The sequence below is a fragment of the Dendrobium catenatum genome, unplaced genomic scaffold, assembly GCF_001605985.2.
Source record: "Dendrobium catenatum unplaced genomic scaffold, ASM160598v2 fragScaff_scaffold_879, whole genome shotgun sequence".
NCBI classification, from domain to species: domain Eukaryota; kingdom Viridiplantae; phylum Streptophyta; class Magnoliopsida; order Asparagales; family Orchidaceae; genus Dendrobium; species Dendrobium catenatum.
Genome location: NW_021319341.1, coordinates 708,216 through 732,235, shown reverse-complemented (window position 1 = coordinate 732,235; position 24,020 = coordinate 708,216). Strand labels below are relative to the sequence as shown.

General features: G+C 32.5%; 1 protein-coding gene across 2 annotated transcripts in view; it reads left to right on the top strand.

Moving 5' to 3' along the window:
- Nucleotides 1-4,822: 4,822 nt before the first annotated feature.
- The window catches only part of LOC110115930 (protein CTR9 homolog), a 32,072-nt gene continuing 12,874 nt past the window's right edge, over nt 4,823-24,020 (top strand). The window contains exons 1-6 of one of the 2 annotated variants that reach the window (XM_028697124.1): nt 4,823-5,052; nt 5,344-5,526; nt 12,068-12,134; nt 12,264-12,458; nt 21,564-21,664; nt 23,298-23,384. In XM_028697124.1, the coding sequence (XP_028552957.1) occupies nt 5,383-5,526; nt 12,068-12,134; nt 12,264-12,458; nt 21,564-21,664; nt 23,298-23,384 (594 nt within the window). In that variant the 5' untranslated portion in view covers nt 4,823-5,052; nt 5,344-5,382. Of the gene's footprint in view, nt 5,053-5,340; nt 5,527-12,067; nt 12,135-12,263; nt 12,459-21,563; nt 21,665-23,297; nt 23,385-24,020 lie in introns of both variants that reach the window. The other variant, XM_028697123.1, reaches the window with a different exon arrangement.

Here is a 24,020-nt window from a genome sequence, read left to right as displayed (position 1 = left end):
GAGACTTTGTATAATATTCAAGAGCTACTTTTCCTCTACAGTTTACGGGATAATAAGCAAAGAAGATGCTAATTCTAGAAAAGCAAACTAAAGCAGAGATGATACTAGGACTAGTAAAAAGTAGTAACAGAAATAGCTAATGCAGGAAACAAGGGTAGTGGCGCCTGTAGCTAATGCAGTAACAGAAAGTGGCCAAGATGATGTCCCGCCGGCACAAGATAAGGGAGTGTAGCCTGCATCATACACCCTTACAGGACATGACTCAAAAAAATGAAAAATGCATAAATAAATTTTACATACTCTTTAGCATATCTTATTCTACTCAATCTTGATCCTTGAAACTTGATTGACTGGTGCATGATGTTCCTGAATTGTTAGTACACACAATAATAAATATACAATACAAACACTATGAGATATAAATATACAATTAGTAATGTTTGTTATCATCAAAATCATAAACTCTAAAGCTTGAGTTGCAAGAAATGTTAGATCTGACAACAACAATATTGTCAGTTAAGGACTTGATATGCGTAAGGTACTGAGTGATAGATTGATCACGCATATGAATGTGATGAAGTTCATTTTTTAATTGAATTACTTGGACCGATTTGTGGGTTGAAGACTTTACTCAAATGCATCCCAAATCTCATATGTTGTGGTTAGATGCAGAATGTAAGGCAGAACAACATATGATATAGTAGAGAAGAGGGCAGACACAATATTTTGATTGATCATATAACAGAGACAGTGATCATTTTAGGTAGATCTCAGGGAAGGTTCAGGTGGGTAGACTTGTTGTCCTGTGACGTACCGCTCAAATCCATTAGCTGAGAATAATTAGTGGATTTAGAGATGCCAAATTGCATAGTTTTCATTAATGAGATGGATGTTGACAATGAGTCTAAGGTTATACATCATAAATTTTATGGGTGGTGGTACGGTGAAATTAGCCATGGAAGAAGATAAGGAGGAGGTTGGTAATGTTGGAGAGGAAGAATCTAGTTCTGCCATTAAAGATGGGAGAAGAAGCGGTAGCCCAGGATTGCTCTGATACCATATAAGAAACCCTGCAAGAAATGTTAGAGAAGGGAAAGCAGAGACAGAGCCAAAAGTATTTGATATCAATTCAACTAATGTGTTACATAAGTGTACTATTGTATATGTATAGTAGCATAGTAGACAGTCGGTTAGATGTAGCAGGGTTTGTTACCGACTGTCTGCGTCTATAGAGTGAGTAGAGCAATCACCCCGTGCTGAGGTAGGAAGGTTACGTTAATATGTGGTAATCTTGCAGCACATTGAATTGGTGTGTTGACAAATCTAGTAATTGAGAAGATTCAAATATGCACCTTTGGGTTTGCAATGAATCCATCAATGAAAATGTCAGTTACTGTGCCTCTATTCCAATAAGCATGAATGTCGCTTGTCATGATCAAGATACTATGGGCTTCATTTCACACAGCTATTTTTATTACTTTCTAAAATAATATTTTATTATAAATTTTTTTGAAATAAAAATTTTTATACTAAAAAAATATTTTAAAAAACATTAAAAAAGCTGTCCCAAACAAAACCTAAGATGACCATCTAAACTAGGGGTGTCAATTATTGACATGACCCGACAACCCGACTAGAACCCGACACAAAAAATTCGGGTTAGGGTCGACCCATTTAACAAACGGGTCGGGTTCGAGTTTCAATTTTCGACCTACTTAAAAAAATGGGTCGGGTTCGGGTCAACCCGATAACCTGAAATGACCCGAATAAGCCTCTGTCCGTTTTAATTTTTCCCGCGAGGGAGGGAATCGAGGGACCGGACGTCCCGTCACATTGTTGCCTGACAAGCATTCCGCATCTCCTGGCAAGCCGTCAGCATCTTTGAGGGATTGCACCGACATCAATCCCATACGACAACACACGACGACCTCACCGGCACCCAAACTGCCTGAGCGTTGTCACCTGGCCAGTGGCCAGCCTGGTCCCGCCCGCTGCCAGTTGAGACCCGCTTCACTGAGCTTCAGATGGCAAATCGGCGAACCGTGCCTGATTTCTTGCTCGCGAGTCAGGTCGGGTCAACCCAATAACCTGAACGGGTCGGTCCGGGTTGAAAAACCTAACCCATTTACAAAACCGGGTTTTAGTGTCAACCCATTTATGGCCGGGTCAAGTCGGGTTCAACCTGAACCCGACCCGTTGACCCAAATTGACACCCCTAATCTAAACAGATATTTTGCTTTCCCATGGAATAGAAAGGAATTCAAATTAAGTAGAAAATAGGAGAAATTATTACCTACGGAGTCCAGACGAGAGAACCGTCCAGATTCTGTGAGAAAATATAGTAAAATATATCATTTTATATTTTACTGTGCTACCATATTACGAAAATGATGAACAGAATGGAAAGGGGAAGGAAGAAATTAATACTTTTTCTGTATTTAAAATATATAATAACTTCTGTATTAATGCCTGAAAAAAAATCAATAAAAATAATGCACTACATAGATGAAAACATATTATAATAGAAACATATTTAAAAAAGACATGATAAATAATTTAATTATTAAAAAGTAATTAAAAAAATTAGAATGGGCCTGGTAGCTCGTAAATAGACAAAATAAAATAAAATTTTATAAAACTTAAATTAAAAAGCTATAAATAGATAACAAATAAAATATTTGCATGTTATCAAACATATTGGCTTTATTCAAATTTTTTTTGCCCTTATATATGCATATTAACTTAAAAAACTTAATTAAATAAAATTTAAATTCTAAGAAAAAATATAAATAAATTTAAATTTTATATTTGTTATGTTTTTAAAACTTTTTTTTAGGTATTATTAAATTTTATATTTGTCAGTGGGCGGTTGTATGTTAAATAGGAGAACTAGGCCTACTTTATTTTTTAAATAATTAAATTTATTACACCTATTTTTTTGTTCTTCCAATTTCTAACTGCATGTATAACCAGTTGAAAAATCAGCCCCAAGCAGAATAAAGTAAATAAACTGTAAAGTTGACGGATGTAAATATGTAATATGCTGCTAATACTAAGGGCTATTTAGTTGTTTATAAAAGGAGGGTAAAGTATTTTAAATCCTCAGAGTTTTGAAAATATTGATATTTGATTTGTAGTAAAATAGATTTGAAATTTTTTTTGTGCATTTGTAATACACCATATAGTGTCTTTGAAATTATTCTAATTTGGGCGTGTTACAAATACATCAAAAATTTATTGTAATTATCGCCGCCCACACGTCGACCACAATTGTCGTTGCTCTCCATCACTGTTGTCGGCCACCACCACCACTGCTAGTGGCCAACACCAATGCCACCTGCCGGCAACACCACCGTTGTGCGGCCGCCATCACTGTCACCCACCCACCAACTATCATCGACTGCCTTTACCTCTGCCCATCAACACTGTAGCTGACCACCATCACCGCTGGCCACCTATTGCCGCTGACCACTATCTTTTTGCACCTTATATTCCATTTATTTTACTTCAAAGTTCAAACCAGAGAAAAAAAAAAAAACCTCATGCATTCCTTTATAATCATCTAAACAATTTTTAAATATTCTTTTAGAATTGCATTCCATTTTCAGTAAACCAAATGGCCCGGAATTCAAAGTGGTTTTCTTATTCAAATTTGATTCAAATGAAGCTTGGTTTGTTCTTCGTTATTTTTTATTATGATTTAGAGATTACAAGATTACATAAACAAATACAAAATTTGAAGTATATGATATATAAATACATAAATATTTAATGATACGTGAGTAAATCCCCCATAAATAGTATATTGAATTCAATGAAAGGCATCCTTATATAAATTGGATTATATACACTCAAAATTTTTTCCATGATTAGATTTGACAAATAATGGAACTATTGATGCTTCCGTTTGCTCTACTCACCTCTTCTCAGGGCGGAATCAACTTCAGGGGGCAAGCATAATATAAAAATAATTATATATATATATATATATATATATGGATAAGTTAGGACAAAAGAGTTTTTTAGGGTGGACAAAAATAATATTTTAGGAGGACTTCTATACTTTTTTTTTCTCTCCTATAAAAAACAATTTTTTTTTTTGGGGAGGGGGCGGGGGGCCCCCTATCCTTAACGTGGTTCCGCCATTAACACTTCTTGCTTTTTTTAAAAAAATTATTTTGTGTAGATACATACGAATGTCGTCCAGAGGCGAATTAGAACTTGCCATGTCACCCTTTTGATGTGTACCGTGACTGTATACCAGGTAACATGGCACGGTGTGATTCACCTCCGAACGGTCCAGTGTCCGCACAGAATAATTTCTCATCTTTTTTTTTTGGTAGCATGTAGGAGACATTATGGAAATTCAAATTTACTAAATTCTAAATGGTTAAATTTTGTAAATTATGCGGCATGATATACATTTTATATTATTTTGTAAAGATGATGTAGAGAAAATATATTTTTAAAACTATTATAGAAAATAGCTTTCAAATAAAAAATATTTTGAAAGCTGTAAAAAAGCAATGTTAAAAAAAAAAAAAAAAAACAGAAGTTTGAAAAATAAAATTGAAAGAAATGAATTTCATTTAATCAAAATAAAAAATAATATGAATTTAAAGATCTTTTTAATTTAATAATATTAATCGCTAATATTTATTTAATTTTATAAAATAATATATATGAAACAATATTAAGTTTAATAATAATTTATATTTAATAAAATTAAATATTAAATAATAGTAAATTGATTAATTTAATATATTTTTAATTAATTAATAATAATTTTAAATCTATTTTTAGAAAGTCTCTATGTAATGCATTAACCGAAATCCTCGCTTCCTCCCTTTACCGCGCCCATACAATACCCTGCGACTGCGAGGAAATCGAGACGGAGCACGGAGGCGATGCTCAGTAAACAGAAACCCTCGTCTTCTTCCCTCGTTCCCGCTTCTGTTCCTACCGGAAACCCCAACGAGAAAAGGAGCTAGGAAGTCACGACGGGAGCTTACTGGGAATGCAAGACTGCGCTTTTCTGTTTGTCTGAATCCCGTAAGTCCGCTGAACTGCAGCATTTAGTAAATCCGGAATTTAGGGCGGAACGGATGTAAAACAGGATTATAAAAAAGTAGGATTATTTCAGTCATCGGGACCGAAATCCTGCTTAAATCCTGCGTTAATCCGGCTACCAAACAGCCCTTAGTTGTCTTCCAGCTCTCTGTTTTCTCTACATCCTTACTCGAAGTTCCTCCTTACCCTCTTCACTTCATCGCAACTTTCTTTATTATATTCCCTTTTATATTTATCTACTCTGTATCTTTCGCCTCCTTTACTGAGCAGCAGAGAAAAAGAGTACCGGAACCCTAGAGGCCACAGAAGAACATGTCTGCGTGCGTTTACATTCCTGTTCAGAACTCGGAGGAGGAGGTGAGGGTTGTACTAGACCAGCTACCACGCGATGCATCGGACATCGTGGACATCCTCAAGGCGGAGCAAGCCCCACTCAACATCTGGCTTATCATTGCGGTGCTGGTCTTCTTAGAATTCCTCCCCCTTAACCTTTATTATGAAGTTTGTTTACTTCATGCCTTTTCCATGTTCAGTTGACATCTACCTCGTTTTACTTATTGTTGCTGCCAGGAACATGTATGATCAACTTAAAATTGCCTTTACAAATTTTTTGAACTTGAGATCACTACACAGGCTTTTCCTTTAAATTGAGCAAAGAATTTAACAAAAATTTCCTTGCTGAGGAACTTGAATGCCTTCACAATTTAAATTTGCAGTCCCCCTCTGGCTCACTTGAGATGATGTTTTCAAATTATAATTTTGTATTCTTGCAATTAATGGTGTTCTGCATAAGCATAATATGGTGAACACCCATTCTTATGCAACATTTAGTCTTTCTGACCCTTTCCAACAACAGTTGATTTCGGCATTATAATTAAAAGAATTTAAAGGAAAACAATATTCTAGTTTGAGGTATTTTGTAAATTTTCTGGGGTGATTTGGAGCTCATTTTAGCTGAGCCGGCTTCAAATTGAAATCAATTGTTGCACTTGGCTCAAATTATGTGGAATGTAACTTGGTTAACCCTTTGATCTGAGCCATCAAGTTTGCGTTAAGCTTAATGTTGTTCCAAGCCCTATTACAAAGCCAACATTTGGCTTCATTCAATTATATATTCATTCATACATATGCAGAACAATATATTATTAGCTATTCATTTACTGTGCAGGAATTATGAATTTGTAATAGGTAAAGCCAAGTTTATTTTGAACTAGCCATGCTCAGAGCTTTTAGAATTGTTTTGAAGGTTGTTTCACAGTGGAGAAGCTCCAGTGGCAGATAAGATCAGAGAACTCCAGTGGCATATAAGATAAGAGAGAGTCACCTTATATGGTTTGATCACATAAAACGGTGGCCTTTCGATAACCCGGTTAGGAGAGTATATGTATTAGATTTGGCTTATGTTAAGAAAGAGGTGGACCTAAGAAGACTTGGTTAGAAAATATTAGAAATGACCTTTCTTTATTAGATTTAAATGAAAATTTGACTCTTAACAGGGCGCAATGGAGAAAAAGAATTCATGTAGCCGACCCCACATAGTAGGATAAAAGCTTGTTGTTGTTGCTGTTTCACAATGGGCATTAACCTCATATTCAACTTCAAACACATGCATACAAATGAAAATCAATTAGAAATTTGAGCAATTATGGTGTAGTAGCCATTTGAGGCCGATGTATAAGAGACCTTATGAAATGGAAGTAATGAACTGTCAAATTTTTTTCCCACATAATTTACGGTATTCCTTAACATGACATAATGGAGAAAAAGATTCATGTAGCCGACCCCTCGTAGTGGAACAAAGGCTTGATGTTGTTATTGTTGTTGTTGTATAATTTACGGTATTCCTCCTGTATTTTTTTTGCAGCACCAATATTATAATACCAATTAGTAAAAGTGTTACATATAAAAAAATAGTTGCAAAGAATTTCCGTAAAGAAACTAAAGAAACAACATACATTAGAAATAACTGTAAAGAACTTTCGTAAAAAAATGAAAGAAAAAAAAAAATATTAGAATGCAATAACTTAGAAAGTAAAAAATTAATATCCCTCCATGTGATGAGCAGCATGCCCTCAATAAGATTAAACTAACTTTTTCCCAATGCAGAATATCAAAGTCATTGGGCAAGTTTTTATGCCTAGATTGATGTCTAGTAAACCTGGGGGATTGAAGAGAACTTTTTTCTGGTTATTTCTTAATTTGGAAAATACAATTTGAAACCCTTTATCTGCTAAACTTAAAATGATTCTGATATAATATTGAATCTGAATCACCATCAATCTCAACTTCAAAGTGAACTTGATTAACATGGGGTGCTATTGTTGGACAATCAATATAGTTATGAGATTTGTAGTGGAAGTGACTCCATCAATAGGAAGGCAAATATTTGTCTCATGCAAGACTTTTGAATGTGCTACATGACAGAAGAACATCATCTAAAAAAATGGTAGATTTAACTTCATCATTTGTATTTATCTCACAAAAAAAAAAAAAAAAATGTAAAATTTAATTTAATATTTTTTTTTTACCAAAAAAAAAAAAAAAAAAAAAAAAAAACTTTGAGAACTCACATCCCATTCATTTGAATTTTTTCTGATCATTAGTACCCCAAAAGGAAGGTTTTCTTGATAAATGATGAGCCTTGAATTGATCATCATAAGCACGAACAAAGATTTTGCAAAACTCACAATATGGGGGTTTTCTTCATATTTTATTTTTTGTCAATAATCACATGATGAAGTGCCAATTCATATCTTCTTTTTTGAAATAGAAGAAGAATCTATTTTAACAAGAACCTTGGCCACATATAGTCTTGAAAATCTAGCACCAGCAACATTCACTTGCCAAAATTTTAACAAGAGAATATACTGTAGATGGGTTGATATAGTGGACACATACAAGAGAGAAAAATACCTATACTAGAGTAATAGGAGTCTCCTTTGAAATATCAAAATATGGAGACCATTTTAGCATGCACATTTGTAAACCATTCATAAAATATGATATACAAGAACTAGTCTAGAATAATTTTATCCTACATATGGTTTGATCAGCATAGGATTGTGATCAAGACTTCCAAAAGGAAAAATTTTAATAGAATGTAAACGTGACATGAGTTTGTGATGCAGTGGCCTATTTGACTTCTTATGATTGGCTTATGGCCATTTGGGTTTTTGTGGACTGTACCATATTCCCTATTTATTCATTGCTAATGCATTTAATTTTATCAAAATTTCTAGATCTATTATCTCTTACCATAATTATTTTATATATGTTATTTTCTTCTTTCTTAATATTAATTTATTGTGTAAATCATCAAAAGCTATATTTTTTGCTTTACTCATTGTACTCTTTGTATGACTTTTGGTATTTTATAATCGTTATTAGCAGTATATTATAGAGTAATAGCCATGTATGCATATCTTAGGAGTATAATGAAAGTAATCAAAAGAAATCATTGCCCTAGGGATAATGTAATAGTATTTGAAAAGTGAGGAATTATTAATCATTCAAGATAAGTTTCTAAGAGAGGTATATTGGAATTCTTTGACGAGCCAAATTATTGTTAGGTTAAATGGCTAGTTCTATGAAGAATATTGGCATATGAGTTTTATGAGTCTAGAAACATATCATACACTAGTAATTAAGCTTGGTGGTGGAGAGAAGAGGTTCTAAATGTTACTAAGAAAACAAATGTGCTCTTAAAAAATGTGGCATAGGTTAATATAAGGCTTATATTGATTATAAGAAACTTGCGTTATTGCAAAGAGAATCTTAAGCAAAGTAAAAGTTGTAATTTATGACTATTCATATATTAGATTTGTGCTATGAAAGGTAGTTATAGTAGTTAAAACAAAAGATAAGATATTTAGAGATTTTGATCATATTACATTTCTTAAAAACTAAGATTATAGATATTATTTAATGATAAAGTCATTAAGAAAGTATGATAATGTTACCTATAGAAATTATTAAATTAGAGTTTCTAAGCTAGAAATCATTTTAAAAGTACGTAATAGAGAAAATAATAAGGTATGATAAATTTCATAAAAAAAGTAAAATTGAGTAAGTTTTGAAAAAGATGCGTGTATATAAACTTTAGGTTAATATTATTTATATTTGGATATGTATTAGACATGGTGCAAGGGTTTAGTTAACAAATATTTTTAATGAAACTTTTCATATTAAAAGGATGCTAAATAAATTTGCATATTAATAATTTGTTACTGATATTTAAAAACAAATGTGATGTTCTGGATTTATTAGTGGTACAGTAAGTTAAAGAGTGATTTTGAGAGCAGAGAATAGATGAAGAATGCTAGTTTTGGAGAATCAATTTGATTTCATGCCAGAATATGTATTATAAAATTGATTTTTTTGTTGGAACAATTAAAGTAAAAATATAAAGGGTAGAGGAAGAATTTTCATATAGTTTTTATTGTAAGATGACAAATGATTGAGTACCACGGGAATTGATTTGGCGTGCATTAAAAATGAAAAACATGTTTCAAAGGGTTGTTGAATTTTATGTTAGTTGTGTATTAAATTAATAATTATAATTGTAGAGAAATCAAAGAATTTTCAACTATAGTAAAAGATTATATAGGTGATCAACATTGAGTTCATATATTTTTTGTATTAGTTATGAAGACGCTTATAATGAATATTCAAAATAAGGTGCCTTTATGTCATAGTTTTAATTGTGAGATATCTATTGAAATAATTTTTAAGTTAGAATAATGAAGAATATTTTTTTGACTATGGATGGATTATAAATTAGAAATAGTATAACAAAAACTCAATATATGATATGCAATTTTTGGTGGTTGTGATATTAAAAATTATCAATGAATTTTATTTGAAGATAAAACAATGCTAAGTGTTATATGTTAAAGTATTTTTGGATTTATTATGCATGAGGATATGGATGCGAATATAACTTCTAGAGTTTAGGTTGGGTGGTTAAAGTAAATAAATGTTTCATATTTTTATGTGATATATGTTATCAAAGTGATTTAAGGGTAAGTTGTGTAAAATTATAATTAGCGTAACTATGTTGTAAAGATTTTTAAGTATTGTGTTATGAAAAAAAGTATGCATGGTTATGTTAAGTGCGGTAGAAAGGATAGTATTATGATGGATGTTTGATCAAATTAGGAAGGATAAATTAAGTAATGATTGGAATGATATCTATTAAAGATAGATATATTGTTTGGACATGTACAAGCTACAAAGAATGGTAAAATTGCACATATTTGATGTACTTATAATTTATCATTGAAGGATTAGGAAAGCAAATAATGGTAACACGATAGAAGTTATTCAAAATAATTTTTGAAAGATAGGTTTAACTTTTCAGGCAATGCAAAGATGCAATGAACGTGAAATGAGGATTTATAAAGCAGGCCCTATCTAGTTGAGATGCGTCTAATGATGATGATTTGTTAAACAATTTGACTAAGATATGATATTAATTAGAAGGTGAGTCAATTAGCTTGGCATATCTTCTGATCATCTTTATGATTCCAAAATTCACATATTTGTATTTTAAAATTATATAGTCATCATCATCACCGTCATCAATATTTGCCTTATCCATAGAAGATGGCAACAACTAGAGTTTTTGTGAACCAACCTTAACTTGGTCAACTTGAAAGTAATTCTTTTCACTCATCTTCTATTGAATTGAAAAAAAAGGGCCGAAACTCAACGTAAAGTTTATTTATACAAAATTACAAACACATATACATAATTCTATATATGTACATTATAGTTATACAAAGATATATTTATTTAATTGGATTAATATTATGAGCAATTTTTGGTTTAAATTTTTTATTGAGCCCGCAATTTAGCTGTTGACTTAAAGTAAGTAGAATTGATTTTCTTACTCTGATTAAAGTTCAAGGGATTGTAGAGCGAACTCGAAGTTTTACAAATACTGCAAGACCTAAGTTTGAGTTTCAAAACATTGTATCAAATTAGTTTCCTTGAGCATCTTCATTTGTATAACCATGTAGCAATATCAATCATAAGGTGTTGCCATGATTTTGCATTCTCTTCTAAGGGTGTCAATAAATGAGTATGGGTTGACTTTGTTAATAAAATGGCCATAAATGAGTCAGGTTGACCCGTAAACCTTCTTTTGACCCAAAAATGACACGTTTAATTTTTTTCTTTAAATTCTTTTGCTTGTGGGTATGATTTAAACTCTATATTTGATAAGTTGTTAATTTTTTTTAACTCAAATGGGTTAACGTGTTGGATTTGAGTCATTAGTGTTGCTAGAAAATTAAGTTCGGGTTGACTGGATTCCGATCTGGTCAGTTTCGGGTTGGACCTAAACCCGACCCGTTAATTTGTTTTGATGCTCCTACTCTCTTCTTTATTCCTATTCTTGTTCCATTACATTATTGTACTCTTCATTTTAGGGGTTTTAAATTCAGCGGTAGTTGTTGGCATTTCAAACATGTGGTGCATGGTTTATAATTTGATGTTTGCTGCACTTTCTACGAGGACATATTGAATAGTAGCAGGTATCATACGGGTTCTTTCTTAGACCTTATCCCGCAAACTTAAATGTTTAGGTTATGGCGCACTGTACATCTCAGTTCCTTTAGGATGAGCGTGAGTTTAACTAAACAACAATGAATGTGACGCTAATGTTTGTTTTGTTTAATTTAGCATGCATGTTTTTTGATCTTGTTTTATAACATCCCATATACAGGTAATTGTGACACTAATCTTTGTTTTGTGTGATTAGTGATTAGTAAGATTGTATGCCATTTTTTGGTATAAGTCATATTATTTATTGCCTTTCAGGTCTTATACCGAGATCCATTTACCACAACTAACTTTTTGTCATGTTTTAAATTATTGCTTTCTGACGGACCTTGTTTCACTCGTTTCTTTTTTTTCTTCATTCTCTAATTAAATGCTGTAATTTCCCATTTTATTATGCAACCAGGCAATCATTTTTTCTATATTGTTTGTACAGAGGGAGTACTTTAAGCAAGGAAAAATTGAACAGTTCAGACAAATTTTGGAGGAAGGGTCTAGTCCTGGTACCTTTTTTTTGTGGATTGTGTTATTTGTTCCCTGGATTTTGATCCATCAACTTACTTAGCGCCTGTATATTATGCATTAGTATTTATGTACATTGTGTGACATAAGGAAATTTTTATAATGTCCAGAAATAGATGAATACTATGCTGATGTTCGGTATGAACGGATTGCCATCCTTAATGCTCTTGGAGCATATCATACTTACCTGGGTAAGGTTGAGACAAAACAACGAGAGAAGGATGATAATTATGTTTTAGCAACTCAATATTACAATCGAGCATCAAGGATTGATGTTCATGAGCCTTCCACTTGGATTGGAAAAGGTAAGAAGCACTTGATCAGTCCCTTTAGTTTCACTCATTTTCATATGCCATAATCCCGCTTATACTAATTGATAGTTGAGAATCTTTTGTCCGACTTTTGCCTATAAGAAGTATCATTATTGTGGAGCACTTGGCATATCACATTCGTTTAACTGTTACTGCTAAAGTAGACATTTCCTTCATGGGATATGATCATTCCCTGGGGAAAAACTTCTGGATGATTTATCGTTATAATATCTGCTCATTGCCTTTTTGTTTTCCAAACTGAGAGAATGTGGTGAAACATGAAGCTGAAGGCGGAGGTGGAATCCTGTCCCTGAGTTACTTCTCAGATAGAATAAGTAGTTTCATACTCCTTGGTTGCAAGGGCGGAACAAAATTAATAATTGAGTTTTGTGAAGTGGTTTGTACTAAAAAGACACTGGCGCAGGCTAAAGTATCTGAATGAGTGAAGGTTGAATAAATAGAGTTGAATTCAGGTCTAGATAATATGGCATGTATTATGTGATAGTTAGTTACATGTAACTAAGTTGATATGAATTCAAATTAAAGTTAATGCTATTTGTCATGTTGTAATTGGTTATTGCTTTAAATAGGTGCAGATCTCAATTTAAATTTAATGGCGTGTTTCTTGAGGTAGAGACGACTATTAGGTTGTTAAATTCAGAGAATTGGAGGGGGAAAAGACTTAATTTTATTGCACAAATTTGTCCATATTTATATATCTAGATAAGATATCTTAATAAAGAAACAAATAATTACAGAATAATGCATAATTGCTCTAATATAATCCTTCCTAAATTAGCCATCTAAATATGGAAGGAGATCAACGTGATCCAGGTGAGCCTCCCACGGATTCCCATCTTAGCTGTAGGATCAAAATGCCAAGGGATGGTAGGATTTAATAGGTGTGCCTCCCACGGATTCTCATCCTAGCCATGAGATCAAAATGCTAAGGGACAGCTGGGATTTAACACTCCCCCTCAAGCTGGGGAATACAAGTCCATCATTTCTAGCTTGGTAATCAGTCCTAGAAAGGTAGATTTATCGAGTCCCATGGTAAGAATATCAGCAAGCTAGTCTTTTGATGAGACATGGTCGATACATATAAGACCATTGTTTAAGTTATCCTTTATGAAATGTTTGTCCACTTCTATATGCTTGGTCTTGTCATGTTGAACCGGATTATGAGCTATATTAATTGTTGATTTGTTGTCACAGTGTAGCTTCATGGGTCCTTCCCACTTGATCCTTAGGTGTTCTAGAAATATCTTGATTCACAGTAGCTCACATATTTCTAAGGCCATAGCTATGTATTCTGCTTCTGCACTAAATCTTGCCACCACATTCTATTTCTTGCTTCTCCATGTAACAAGATTTCCTCCAAGGAATGTGCAGTATCTTGAGGTAGATTGTCAATCTATTGCCAATCATGCGTAATCTGCATTAATACATCCTTTTGGTGTTATTCCACAGTCTCTTTTGAAGAGAATCCTTTTACTTAGGTTCCCCTTAAGATAGTGCAATATTATGTCTACAACTTGCATGTGAGTCTGCTTTGGATTTTGCATAAACTGGCTGACCATGTTTATAGCGAATGCTATATCTAGTATGGTGTGGGAAAGATAGATAAATTTCCCCACAAGTCCTTTATCTACAATTCGATCTTCTTTAACTTCCTCCAATTTGAGATTTGGTTCTACTGGTGTTGGTGCCGGCTTACAAGCTAGTTTATCTGTTTCTTTAAGAAGATCATTAATGTATTTTTGTTGTGAAATGAAGATTCCTTTGGAGTGAGCTACTTCAATTCTAAGAAAATATTTTAATCTACAAAGATCTTTAATTTTAAGTTCTTTTGCAAGACATTTCTTTAGAATTACTTTCTCATTTTCTGTCAAGATGATATCATCCACATAAACTAATAAAATTGTGACTTCCCTTGAGTTTGAGTGCCTGAAGAATAATGTATGGTCTCCTTGGCTCTGTCAATAACTATTAAGTAGCATGACTTTTGAGAATTATCCAAACCAAGCCCTAGGCGACTATTTTAGCCCATATAAAGCCTTTTTTAACCTAAACATTTTGTTACCCCTAGATTGTTCCTTGAATCCTGGTAGAATCTCAATAATTATTTCTTCCTCCAATTTCCATTGTAGGAATACATTTTTGACATCCAACTATTCTAGATGTCAGTTATAATTAGCTGCTAGTGAGAGCAGGATCCTCACGGTGTTCATCTTGGCCACAGGTACAAAATTTTTCTAGTAGTCAATCTTATACGTCTGAGTGTGCCCTTTCGCCACCAATCATTCCTTATACATTTCCATTGTACCATCAGCTTTGTATTTCACAGAGAACACCCATTTGCAGCAGACTGATTTTTTTTCCTACTGGCAGGTCGGTGATATCCAATGTATTGTTCTTTGCAGGGCCTGCATTTCATATTTCATAGCACTTTTTGAATTTTCATCAGATAAGGCTTCAGAAATATAAACATGAATATGAATATCATTTTGTGTAATAAGAAAATTTTTGTGTGAATGTGAGAAAATGTCGAAGAATATAGAGTTGGTTATGGGATACAAGGGATGTTTTTTTGGTGAACTTTATTTATCTCAATTTAGGAAATGGTTCAACAATTTAGGAAATGATTCAGATTCTTGGATTTGCTCCGGAGTGTAATTTGGATTTGTACGCCTTGAATACACTTTCTCAAACCTTGTAATCCATAATAGATTGTCCTCGGTTTCCGTAGCTTTGATTTCATGTTTAGGTGGATTGATTTGAGGCGTAGTTGAAAGGTCAAGAGGGGCAAGCTCATTTTCCTCAATTTTCTCAGTTTTAGTCTCCCCATGAAGATGAGATTTGATGAAATAAGATTTTTGTTCATAAAAAAGAACGTCAACAAATACAATAGTTTACTTGGTAGAGGGATGATGACACATATAACCTTTCTGGGTGGATGAATATCCAACAAAGATATATTTGAGTGCTCTTAGATTTAATTTTTCTCTATTTTGACTATGAATATGAACATATGCATTGAACATAAAGATTATGGGCGTGAGATTTTAATTGGTTCGAAATTCAAGATAAAAAGAGGATATAATATCCATTGACCTTTATAATCCAAAGGTTGTTGAAAGTAGTCGGTTTATGAGATATGTGGTGGTTAGAAGGGCTTCCCTTAGTAGGATTTGGGTATATTGTGGTGGAATAAAAGTGCACGGGTGGAGGCCAGAAGATGACTATTTTTTTTCTACTACTCTATTTTGTTGTGGGGTATGAATGCAGGAAGACTCATAATTGATACATTCCTTTTGAAAGTTAGAGGATAGAGTTTAGCTAAAATAATATTTGGCATTGTCGGAATAATTTTTTTATTTTTATCCCGAATTGATTCTGGATCATGGTGTGAAAAATGGGAAGGATAGTGCTCACATTGAATTTATTTTTAAGTAGAAAGATCCAAGAGACTCGAGTGCAGTCGTCAATGAAGAATACAAACCATCGGGCCCTGAGATGTTAGGAATTTTTGAGGGTCCCTAGATATCACTATGAATATGATAGAAAGGGGTATGATATCTCTCAATTTTGTTTGGAAAAGAAACTTGTTTATATTTTGGCTAACTCACAAGTTTCACAATGAAAAGATTCATTTTTCAACTAGCAAAAAAAAAAAAAAGCTATATATTTTTTAAGACATCAAAAGATGGATGCCCTAATCTAAAATGATGAAGCTAAATAGTAAATTTTTTGTTAAATAAGGATAACATAGAATATCCATTATTGATAATAGTGGATTTGTTCAGCTCTTCCAGATAATACAATCCATCTCTCTCCTTAGCAAGTCCAATCTTCTTCCCCGATTCTTAGTCCTGAAATAAGCAACAAGTAGGGTTAAATAGGACTTGAAAATTATGATCATTGGTATCTTTTTGTATAGAGATCAGGTTTGTGGATAATTGAGATATGTGGAGCATATTTTTTATAGTGAGGGAGATAGATAAGGGTATGTCTCCTTAGCCTGTTATTGTGGTAAGAGAACCATCAACAGTGATGATTTTCTTATCACTCGGGCTAGGAGTGTAGTTGATGAAGTGGATAGTGGAGTGTGTCATGTGATATGTGGCTCCTGAGTCAATGATTAATACTCATTTCAAATGATTTCTAGAGGCACTTAATCAAATGGATATAGAAAATTTACCTCAAAGTGCAAAAGAAGAAGATGCAGGTGATTTTTCAAGTGATACTGGGAGTTGTTCTAGCTTATCAATATCTTCTTTGTTGAGCTCTCTGAAACTGGATTACATTTCTGGGTTGGGCTAACTTATTGTGGTGTGTTAGTTTGTATTCCATTCATTACTTGAGGGCTTTCTATGTAATTTTCAGCATGTCTTCTTTGCGTGTCTTGATTTCTTGCAATAGTTGCACCTAAGAAAGTTTTTGTTTTGAGGTTTTGAGAAATCCTTACCTCTTTTCTTCCATGACGCCTCTTTGGCTATCACCAGTGTTGAACCTTCAACAATCTTTGGTTCTAACATTATGCCTTGTCGGCTCACCTCAGCATGAATGAGAGAAATGGTCTCATTTAGTGAGGGTGTCTCCTCTTTGCCAAGGATCTGTACTCTAATTTGGTCAAACTCTGTATTTACTCCTGCAAGAAAGTCATACACTCTATCTTTCTCAATAAAGATTTTTAGGATAGTCGTATCTTCTGGACACTTGGTCTCTATGCATCTGTAGTGATCATGTTATTGCCATAAGCTTTAAAGGAGAGTGACATATTCAGTCGCGGTCTTGCTTTCTTGTTTTGTGCTTCCCACCTGGACTTTAATTTCGAAGATTTTTGCAGCATCCCGAGCTTTTGAGAAGGTTTTCCTGGAGGCATCCCATATAGGAAGTTTCACTAATTTTTGGAGTCTACTTCATCCCATGCCAAAAAATTAGGATATTCTTTTTTTGGTCATACCCTAAGGAGGTGATTCATCTTTTCTTTTCCTTTCAAAAAGGTCTTCACAAATTGAGACAACTTCAAATAATTATTTCCTTTTAAGCAATAAGAAGGTTGCATATTTTGGATATCTCCTCTTCCTTAGTGCACCATAGAGTCCTCCCTTTTTGGAGGAATTTGCTTCAGACATTGTGACAGCAAAGGGCAACAATGAAGGCTATATCAAGCAAGGAAACAATGAAGGTTGCGTTGGTTATAGATAGGATTACAATAATAAGGGAATGCTGGCAATGAAGGTACGACAATACAAAAATTCAGAATTCCGGCTACGACAATGAAGGCTCTGATACCATGTTAAATTCAAAGAATTGGAGAGGGAAGACGGCTTAATTTTATTTCACAAACTTGTCCATATTTATAGATATATACAATATATCTTAATAAAAAAACAAATAATTACAGAATAATGCATAATTCCTGTAATATAATACTTCCTAAATCAATTGTCTAAATATGGAAGGAGATCAACGCGATCTAGGTGAGCTTCCCACGGATTCCCATCGTAGCCGTAGGATCAAAATGCCAATCGACAACTAGGATTTAATAGGTGAGCCTCCCATGAATTTTCATTCTAGCCATGGTATCAAAATGCTATGGAACAACTGGGATTTAACATAGGTATATTTGACTTCAAAATGATGTTAATGCCTTATGTCATGTGTTTCTCATAGGAAACACCAAGTGTCACCTTCAGTAGTCATGTACACCACTTTAATATATTGAAGAATTGATAATACCATGGTAACATGATTGTTTTACCGTGAAGATACTGTAAGTTAATTTTTTCATTCCTTATAGTTAAACATGTGCTTGATCTTATATTTCCTGCTTTTCATGATTGTTTTACCGTGAAGATACTGTAAGTTAATTTTTTCAGTCCTTATAGTAAAACATGTGCTTGATCTTATATTTCCTGCTTTTTGATGTTATGAATAAAATATTTCAATAAGAGTAGTCCAAATAGTGTTGGATGAAAATTCTCATGGAAGTTGATTGTACGTAATTTTGTTATATTTTCTAATTAAATATGTCACAATTCGGCTCGGAGACTCGAATTAACGAGACATATATAAACGGTCGGATGGGTTTAAAATTTAATTTGCTAAAACTATTTCTAATATACTAAAAGAGCTCTAAAACCTCATTATAACTTTCTTTCGGAGTATCGTGCCTATGATACACATTCTTTCCTCTTCCACTCATTTAAATTCCTTAGATAATATGGGCGAATGTTTTGCAAATATAGAGCGGGTCACAACTTAGTTGATACGTCATGCTCCTATATTATAATAATGCAAGACATTTTAAATAATCTACATGCTCATTACAAAACCAAATAATTCTATTTAAAATTTATTTTGAAATGACAATCAATGTTATGGATATATATATATATATATCTCATATCTTTATCTTTTTTATAGATAATACAACCATCTCATGAGATACCATTTAAATAGTACCAAGGTACTATCTTTTTAATAACTTTTTCCACTTCACATGAGTGGGTACATTGTTTCCCTAGTCAGTACCATAAGATGATGTACTTCAATCATTTAATTATGCACATGCAATCATTTATATATAATAACTTTATTTGCATTATCTATCTTATTTCGTATCATTATGCATAATAAGCTATATATGAATCGTGCTAAATGATCGAACCATGATAAGTCTATATCATCAAATTCAGTTAGGCCAATTGCATTTCACAGAATTAACACATAATTGATTGGTAATAACATGTATTTAAGTGCACTTAGAAAAATTGACATTATTATTATAAATTAGGAACATGAGTACTCTCCTTGAATTTAGATGATTCGATGATCTACCTTACTCCTTGCTGTGACTTCAGTAATATGACACCTATAATTGTACATAATTATGTATAAGACATATATTAAATCTTACTATTATAAGCTCTTTTAAAGTTTATGTAGATTATAACATCTTCCTCTAATAGGCTATCTTAAACTTTTTTTAGATTTTAACTTTAATATTTTCTAACTTTATTTTCCAAAATATAATATCATAAAATTTACATTTTGCTAATATTATATCCTAATTTATCTAATAATTTTTATTCTATCTTTTATCAAATTTTATCAAATACTAAATATCAAATGATAATAATTTAAGATAAAATCTGAAGTTTTATTTTTTCTTAATAAAAAAAAAGATAAAAAAGATCATTATTTAAAAATTTTACTTCATCACTTAGAATAATAATTCAATTAATTAATTATGTGAAAATTTATTCTCCTTTTTTCTCTCTCTCTAAATTTATCTTTAGAATTGATAAAAAATCTTAATCTAATATATATTTTCTTTCCTAACATAAATGATATTTAAATTTACTAATACAAATTAATTTTTCATTTAATTTATATTTATTTTATTTTATTTATATTTAATTTCATCCATAATTTTATTTTTGAACTTAAAATATTTAAATTTTAAATTATATTTAAAATATCAAAATTAACCTTTTCTAATATAATTAAATAACTTTCTTAAATACTCACATTTTCTCAATCCTTTCAATAATCGGTTGGTATAGCCCAAGTCCTCGCCTTTGCTCCCTTCAGTGCTTCTCCCTTGCATGATTGTCCTCTCTACTTGAAGGCTCTTCTTCTCTATCTCACTATTCATTCTCTCCGTCTCTCCTCATCTCCTTCTCCTCTCTAGAAAATTTGAAGGGACGAGGCCTTCCATCTTTCTCATTACTCTAGGAGACGGAATATGCACAATCGGTTTGTCCCTTCATTCCATCTCCCTTGACACCAAGTGAAGAAAGGCCCTCTTCCCCATTTTCTTCGCCTTCTCGAGTGAAAAACATCTTCCTTGAACATTCCTTTGTCTCCCTCGACTTCCAAGCCACTGAATCGACGCCTTTGTGATGTAGAACGAAAAATGCTTTACTATGGAGAAGTCTGGACAAAGTAACTGTGAGTTGGAACAAAGTAAAGTAAACAGATTTTTTTGAGAAAATCGGTAAGGAATAAACAGCTCAGATTTTTTTATTCAGCTATTTTTGTTTCAAAAAAAAATTGATAAAAAAAATTCGAAATGTTTTCCTTAGGAATTAATGACGTGGGGAAGCGTTTAAGGCTCCAAATCAAATTGGAAAAGAAGAGTTTGGAGAGAATTAATGGGTAGTGACGTCTGGCTGCAGCTTTGGGAGGAAGAGAGCTCTTATTTCGGTGGGGCCTTGATCGTTCTTATGAAATAAATATCATTTGAAATGAATTGTCAGAAATTTGTTTCAAATCAAGTTTACCATCGTCATCATCACTAGCTTTATCTAAACCTATTTGGGGTTTGCTTTATGAAAATTTTCCCTGTCATTCCCATTGATGGTTCAAAGAAGGTTGGTAAAACTTAAAATTTACTTCTCATATAGATTCATATAATCTGAAATGTTTTCTCACTGATGTTCTTATGTTTTGATTCATACGTCTAATTATGTGGCCTTAGGACTACTCATGTTTATGCATACATCATTTTAAGGTTTGCTAATCTTAATTTTTTTTTTCTGATTACATCAAAATTACGATAATATTTGCAAGGGTGTGTTTGTATAAGTATGTGAAATTTTTATCATCGGCATTGTCATTTTTTCCTTCCCTCCTTTGCATATTATTGAATTTGTGAAGGCTCTTTCGTTTGATGATCAGTGGGATCAAGGTGAAGGTATTATAGGTACTAACTCGTTTCTCTTGTGTTTCTCCTTCACTTGATTTTGCAGGTCAGCTTTGTGTGGCCAATGGTGATCTCACACAGGCATCTATAACGACCTTATCACAAAAGCTTCAATAATATAACTTCAATTTTTTAATATTATTTGCATCCTAGGTCAAGGCTTTTTAGTGAGCGCTCCCTTTCCAAATTTTTATAAACCCTGATTATTACATAATTGTATAATGTGAAATTTTAATTATAAGCATTGGCATTTTTTCCTACCCTCCTTTGCATATTGTTGAATTTGTGAAGGCTCTTTCTTTTAATCATCAGTCGAATTATGTTGAAAGTATTATGTGTACTCGCTGGTTTCTATCGTGTTTCTGATTCACTTGATTTTGCAGGTCAGCTTTGTGTGGCCAAAGGTGATCTCGCACAGGCATCTAGCCAATTCAATATTGCTTTGAATGAAGACCAGAATAATGTTGCTGCACTTCTTGGTCAGGTATTTATGCTTTGTGAAAATAACATTTGTCATTAGTTATAGTTAAAAATCTTTTTTGCCTTGAATCATACGCGATCCATATGCCAACTAAGAGAATGTGAAGGCGATGGATGTAATTTGGTGAAGAATTGGTTCATGACATCTCATTTACAAGATAAAGTGTCGATCTGTTGCTTATTTCACTAGATGGACCATCAATATTGTTTGGAGCGCCGATAGTCCTGGAAAGGCCTTTTGTGTTGCTCGCGTTGCAACATGAGGATGTAACTACATGCATGAGAGAGAGAGAGAGAGAGAGAGAGAGAGTTGTGAGGGAGTTCACATATTTAAAAAATGCAAAATCAAAATAAAACGGTTTATAATATATATTAAAAATTAAATAGTAAATAATATAAAAAAATAAAAAAAATCAAATATGTTTGTGTTATTAAATTAAAAAAGTAACAATATATTGATAGATGATATATATATATATATATGTCATATATGTATATATATACATGTATATTAGTTTATAATAATAATAAAAATTAATATAGTTTTAATGGGAGCGGCTTTTGCTGCTGCCCTTACTAAGTGTGGCCATCCCAAGTGTGGCAACATTTGCTAAATGGGGGCCACTTGGCCTCATTATCATATAATAATAATAATAATAATAATAATAATAATAATAATAATAATAATAATAATAATAATAATAATAATAATAATAATAATAATAATAATAATAATAATAATAATAATAATAATAATAATAATAATAATAATAATAATAATAATAATAATAATAATAATAATAATAATAATAATAATAATAATAATAATAATAATAATAATAATAATAATAATAATAATAATGATAATGATGATGATGATTTATGTCACAGGCTCAGGAGAAGAAGGGTTGGTCCTTCCCTTCGTCCTCTCTTCTAAATATTCCTTCCCACTTCTTCTGCAATTCACACACAACTGAGTGCCCCATGCTCCCTCTCCTTTCAAGAAAAAAAATTCCTCCCACTTCCTCACTCTTTGTTACCCTATGCTTCCCAGCAAGGTGGTTTAGGAGCATTTGCTGCATTTTAGTTTGATTTTTATAACTGTTTTGGTATGATGAATGACAAGATATTTGCTGGATGCAACGGTTCAAATATCGCATTTACTAATCCATATCTGGTGCAGTTATGCATATAAGATAATCCATATTTAATTTATCAACCTATGAATTAATGTATACCTTTAGGGAGTTAATTTGATTCTTTAATAGTGCTCTGTAGGAATATGGCCCCATATGTCTCTTGCAACTCTATTAGATTTTTTATTCGCTTGGCTTCCAGCCTGACTATAGTGAAATCCAGTGTATAGCGTGGTATTACTACCTTTGACTTATTCTGTTGGATTTATTTCTTCCGGCTAAACAATGATAGAAAAAAAACCTTGCAAAAATTAAGGGTGATAGATATTTAAGCAAGTCAAGGAAAAAAAGAGAATTTTGAAAATCATTAGCAAAGGCATAATTTACTTAAAGCTTTAGATTTTTGTAAAATTTAAATGCATTTTATTTCAATAACTAAAACTTTTTTTTTGTGGGATTTTGTGCCTTTTTCACCACATTTATTATTTGAATTTCTTATAGGCTTGTGTTGAGTTCAACATGGGGGAAAATGAAGATCAGTATCAGAAAGCTTTGGAATCGTATAAGAGATCATTGGACTATTATAAGGTATAATTTTACTGCTTTTAATGCCAAACACTTTATGTTATCCATTGCATTCTTAGACTCTTATGGCAAGCAAATCTTCTTTAAAAAGCACCAAGTCGTTTGTTGTGTCAAGTTCATACTGTTTTTTGTGCTGTTAAACCACTGCATGACCCATCTTCTAATGCCTTATTTGACTTTTGTATGGTGTTTGGCAGGTCATTACATAAAAAATATGTATTCTAATCTTAGGTCATTTTTACACTCGTTTTCTTTATTTAGAAAAAAAAAGAATGATTTTGAGTATATTTCTTGTCTTATCTCTTGTTCCCATTTCTGGCTTTCTATCCATTATTGTGGTCTTAGAAGGATACTGGATATGTCAAAGGACTTGTCTACTAAATCCAATGTTTTAACGGGGTTACGTAATCTGGTGATCCAGTCCTCCTAAACATTGATGCTTTCCTAATCATTTTTAATATCTTTTTTATTGGAATACCAACCTAAGAAAACCTTTTTCTTCTTCATTGCCGAAGTGTCACGACTGCTCGCTATGGTAGCCTGCCAAATTTGAACTGCATGTATTTTTAATTTGCCATTATATTGGTACACATGCAATTGATTCCATAATTGCATTTATAAATCCGTCCTTCTAACCGT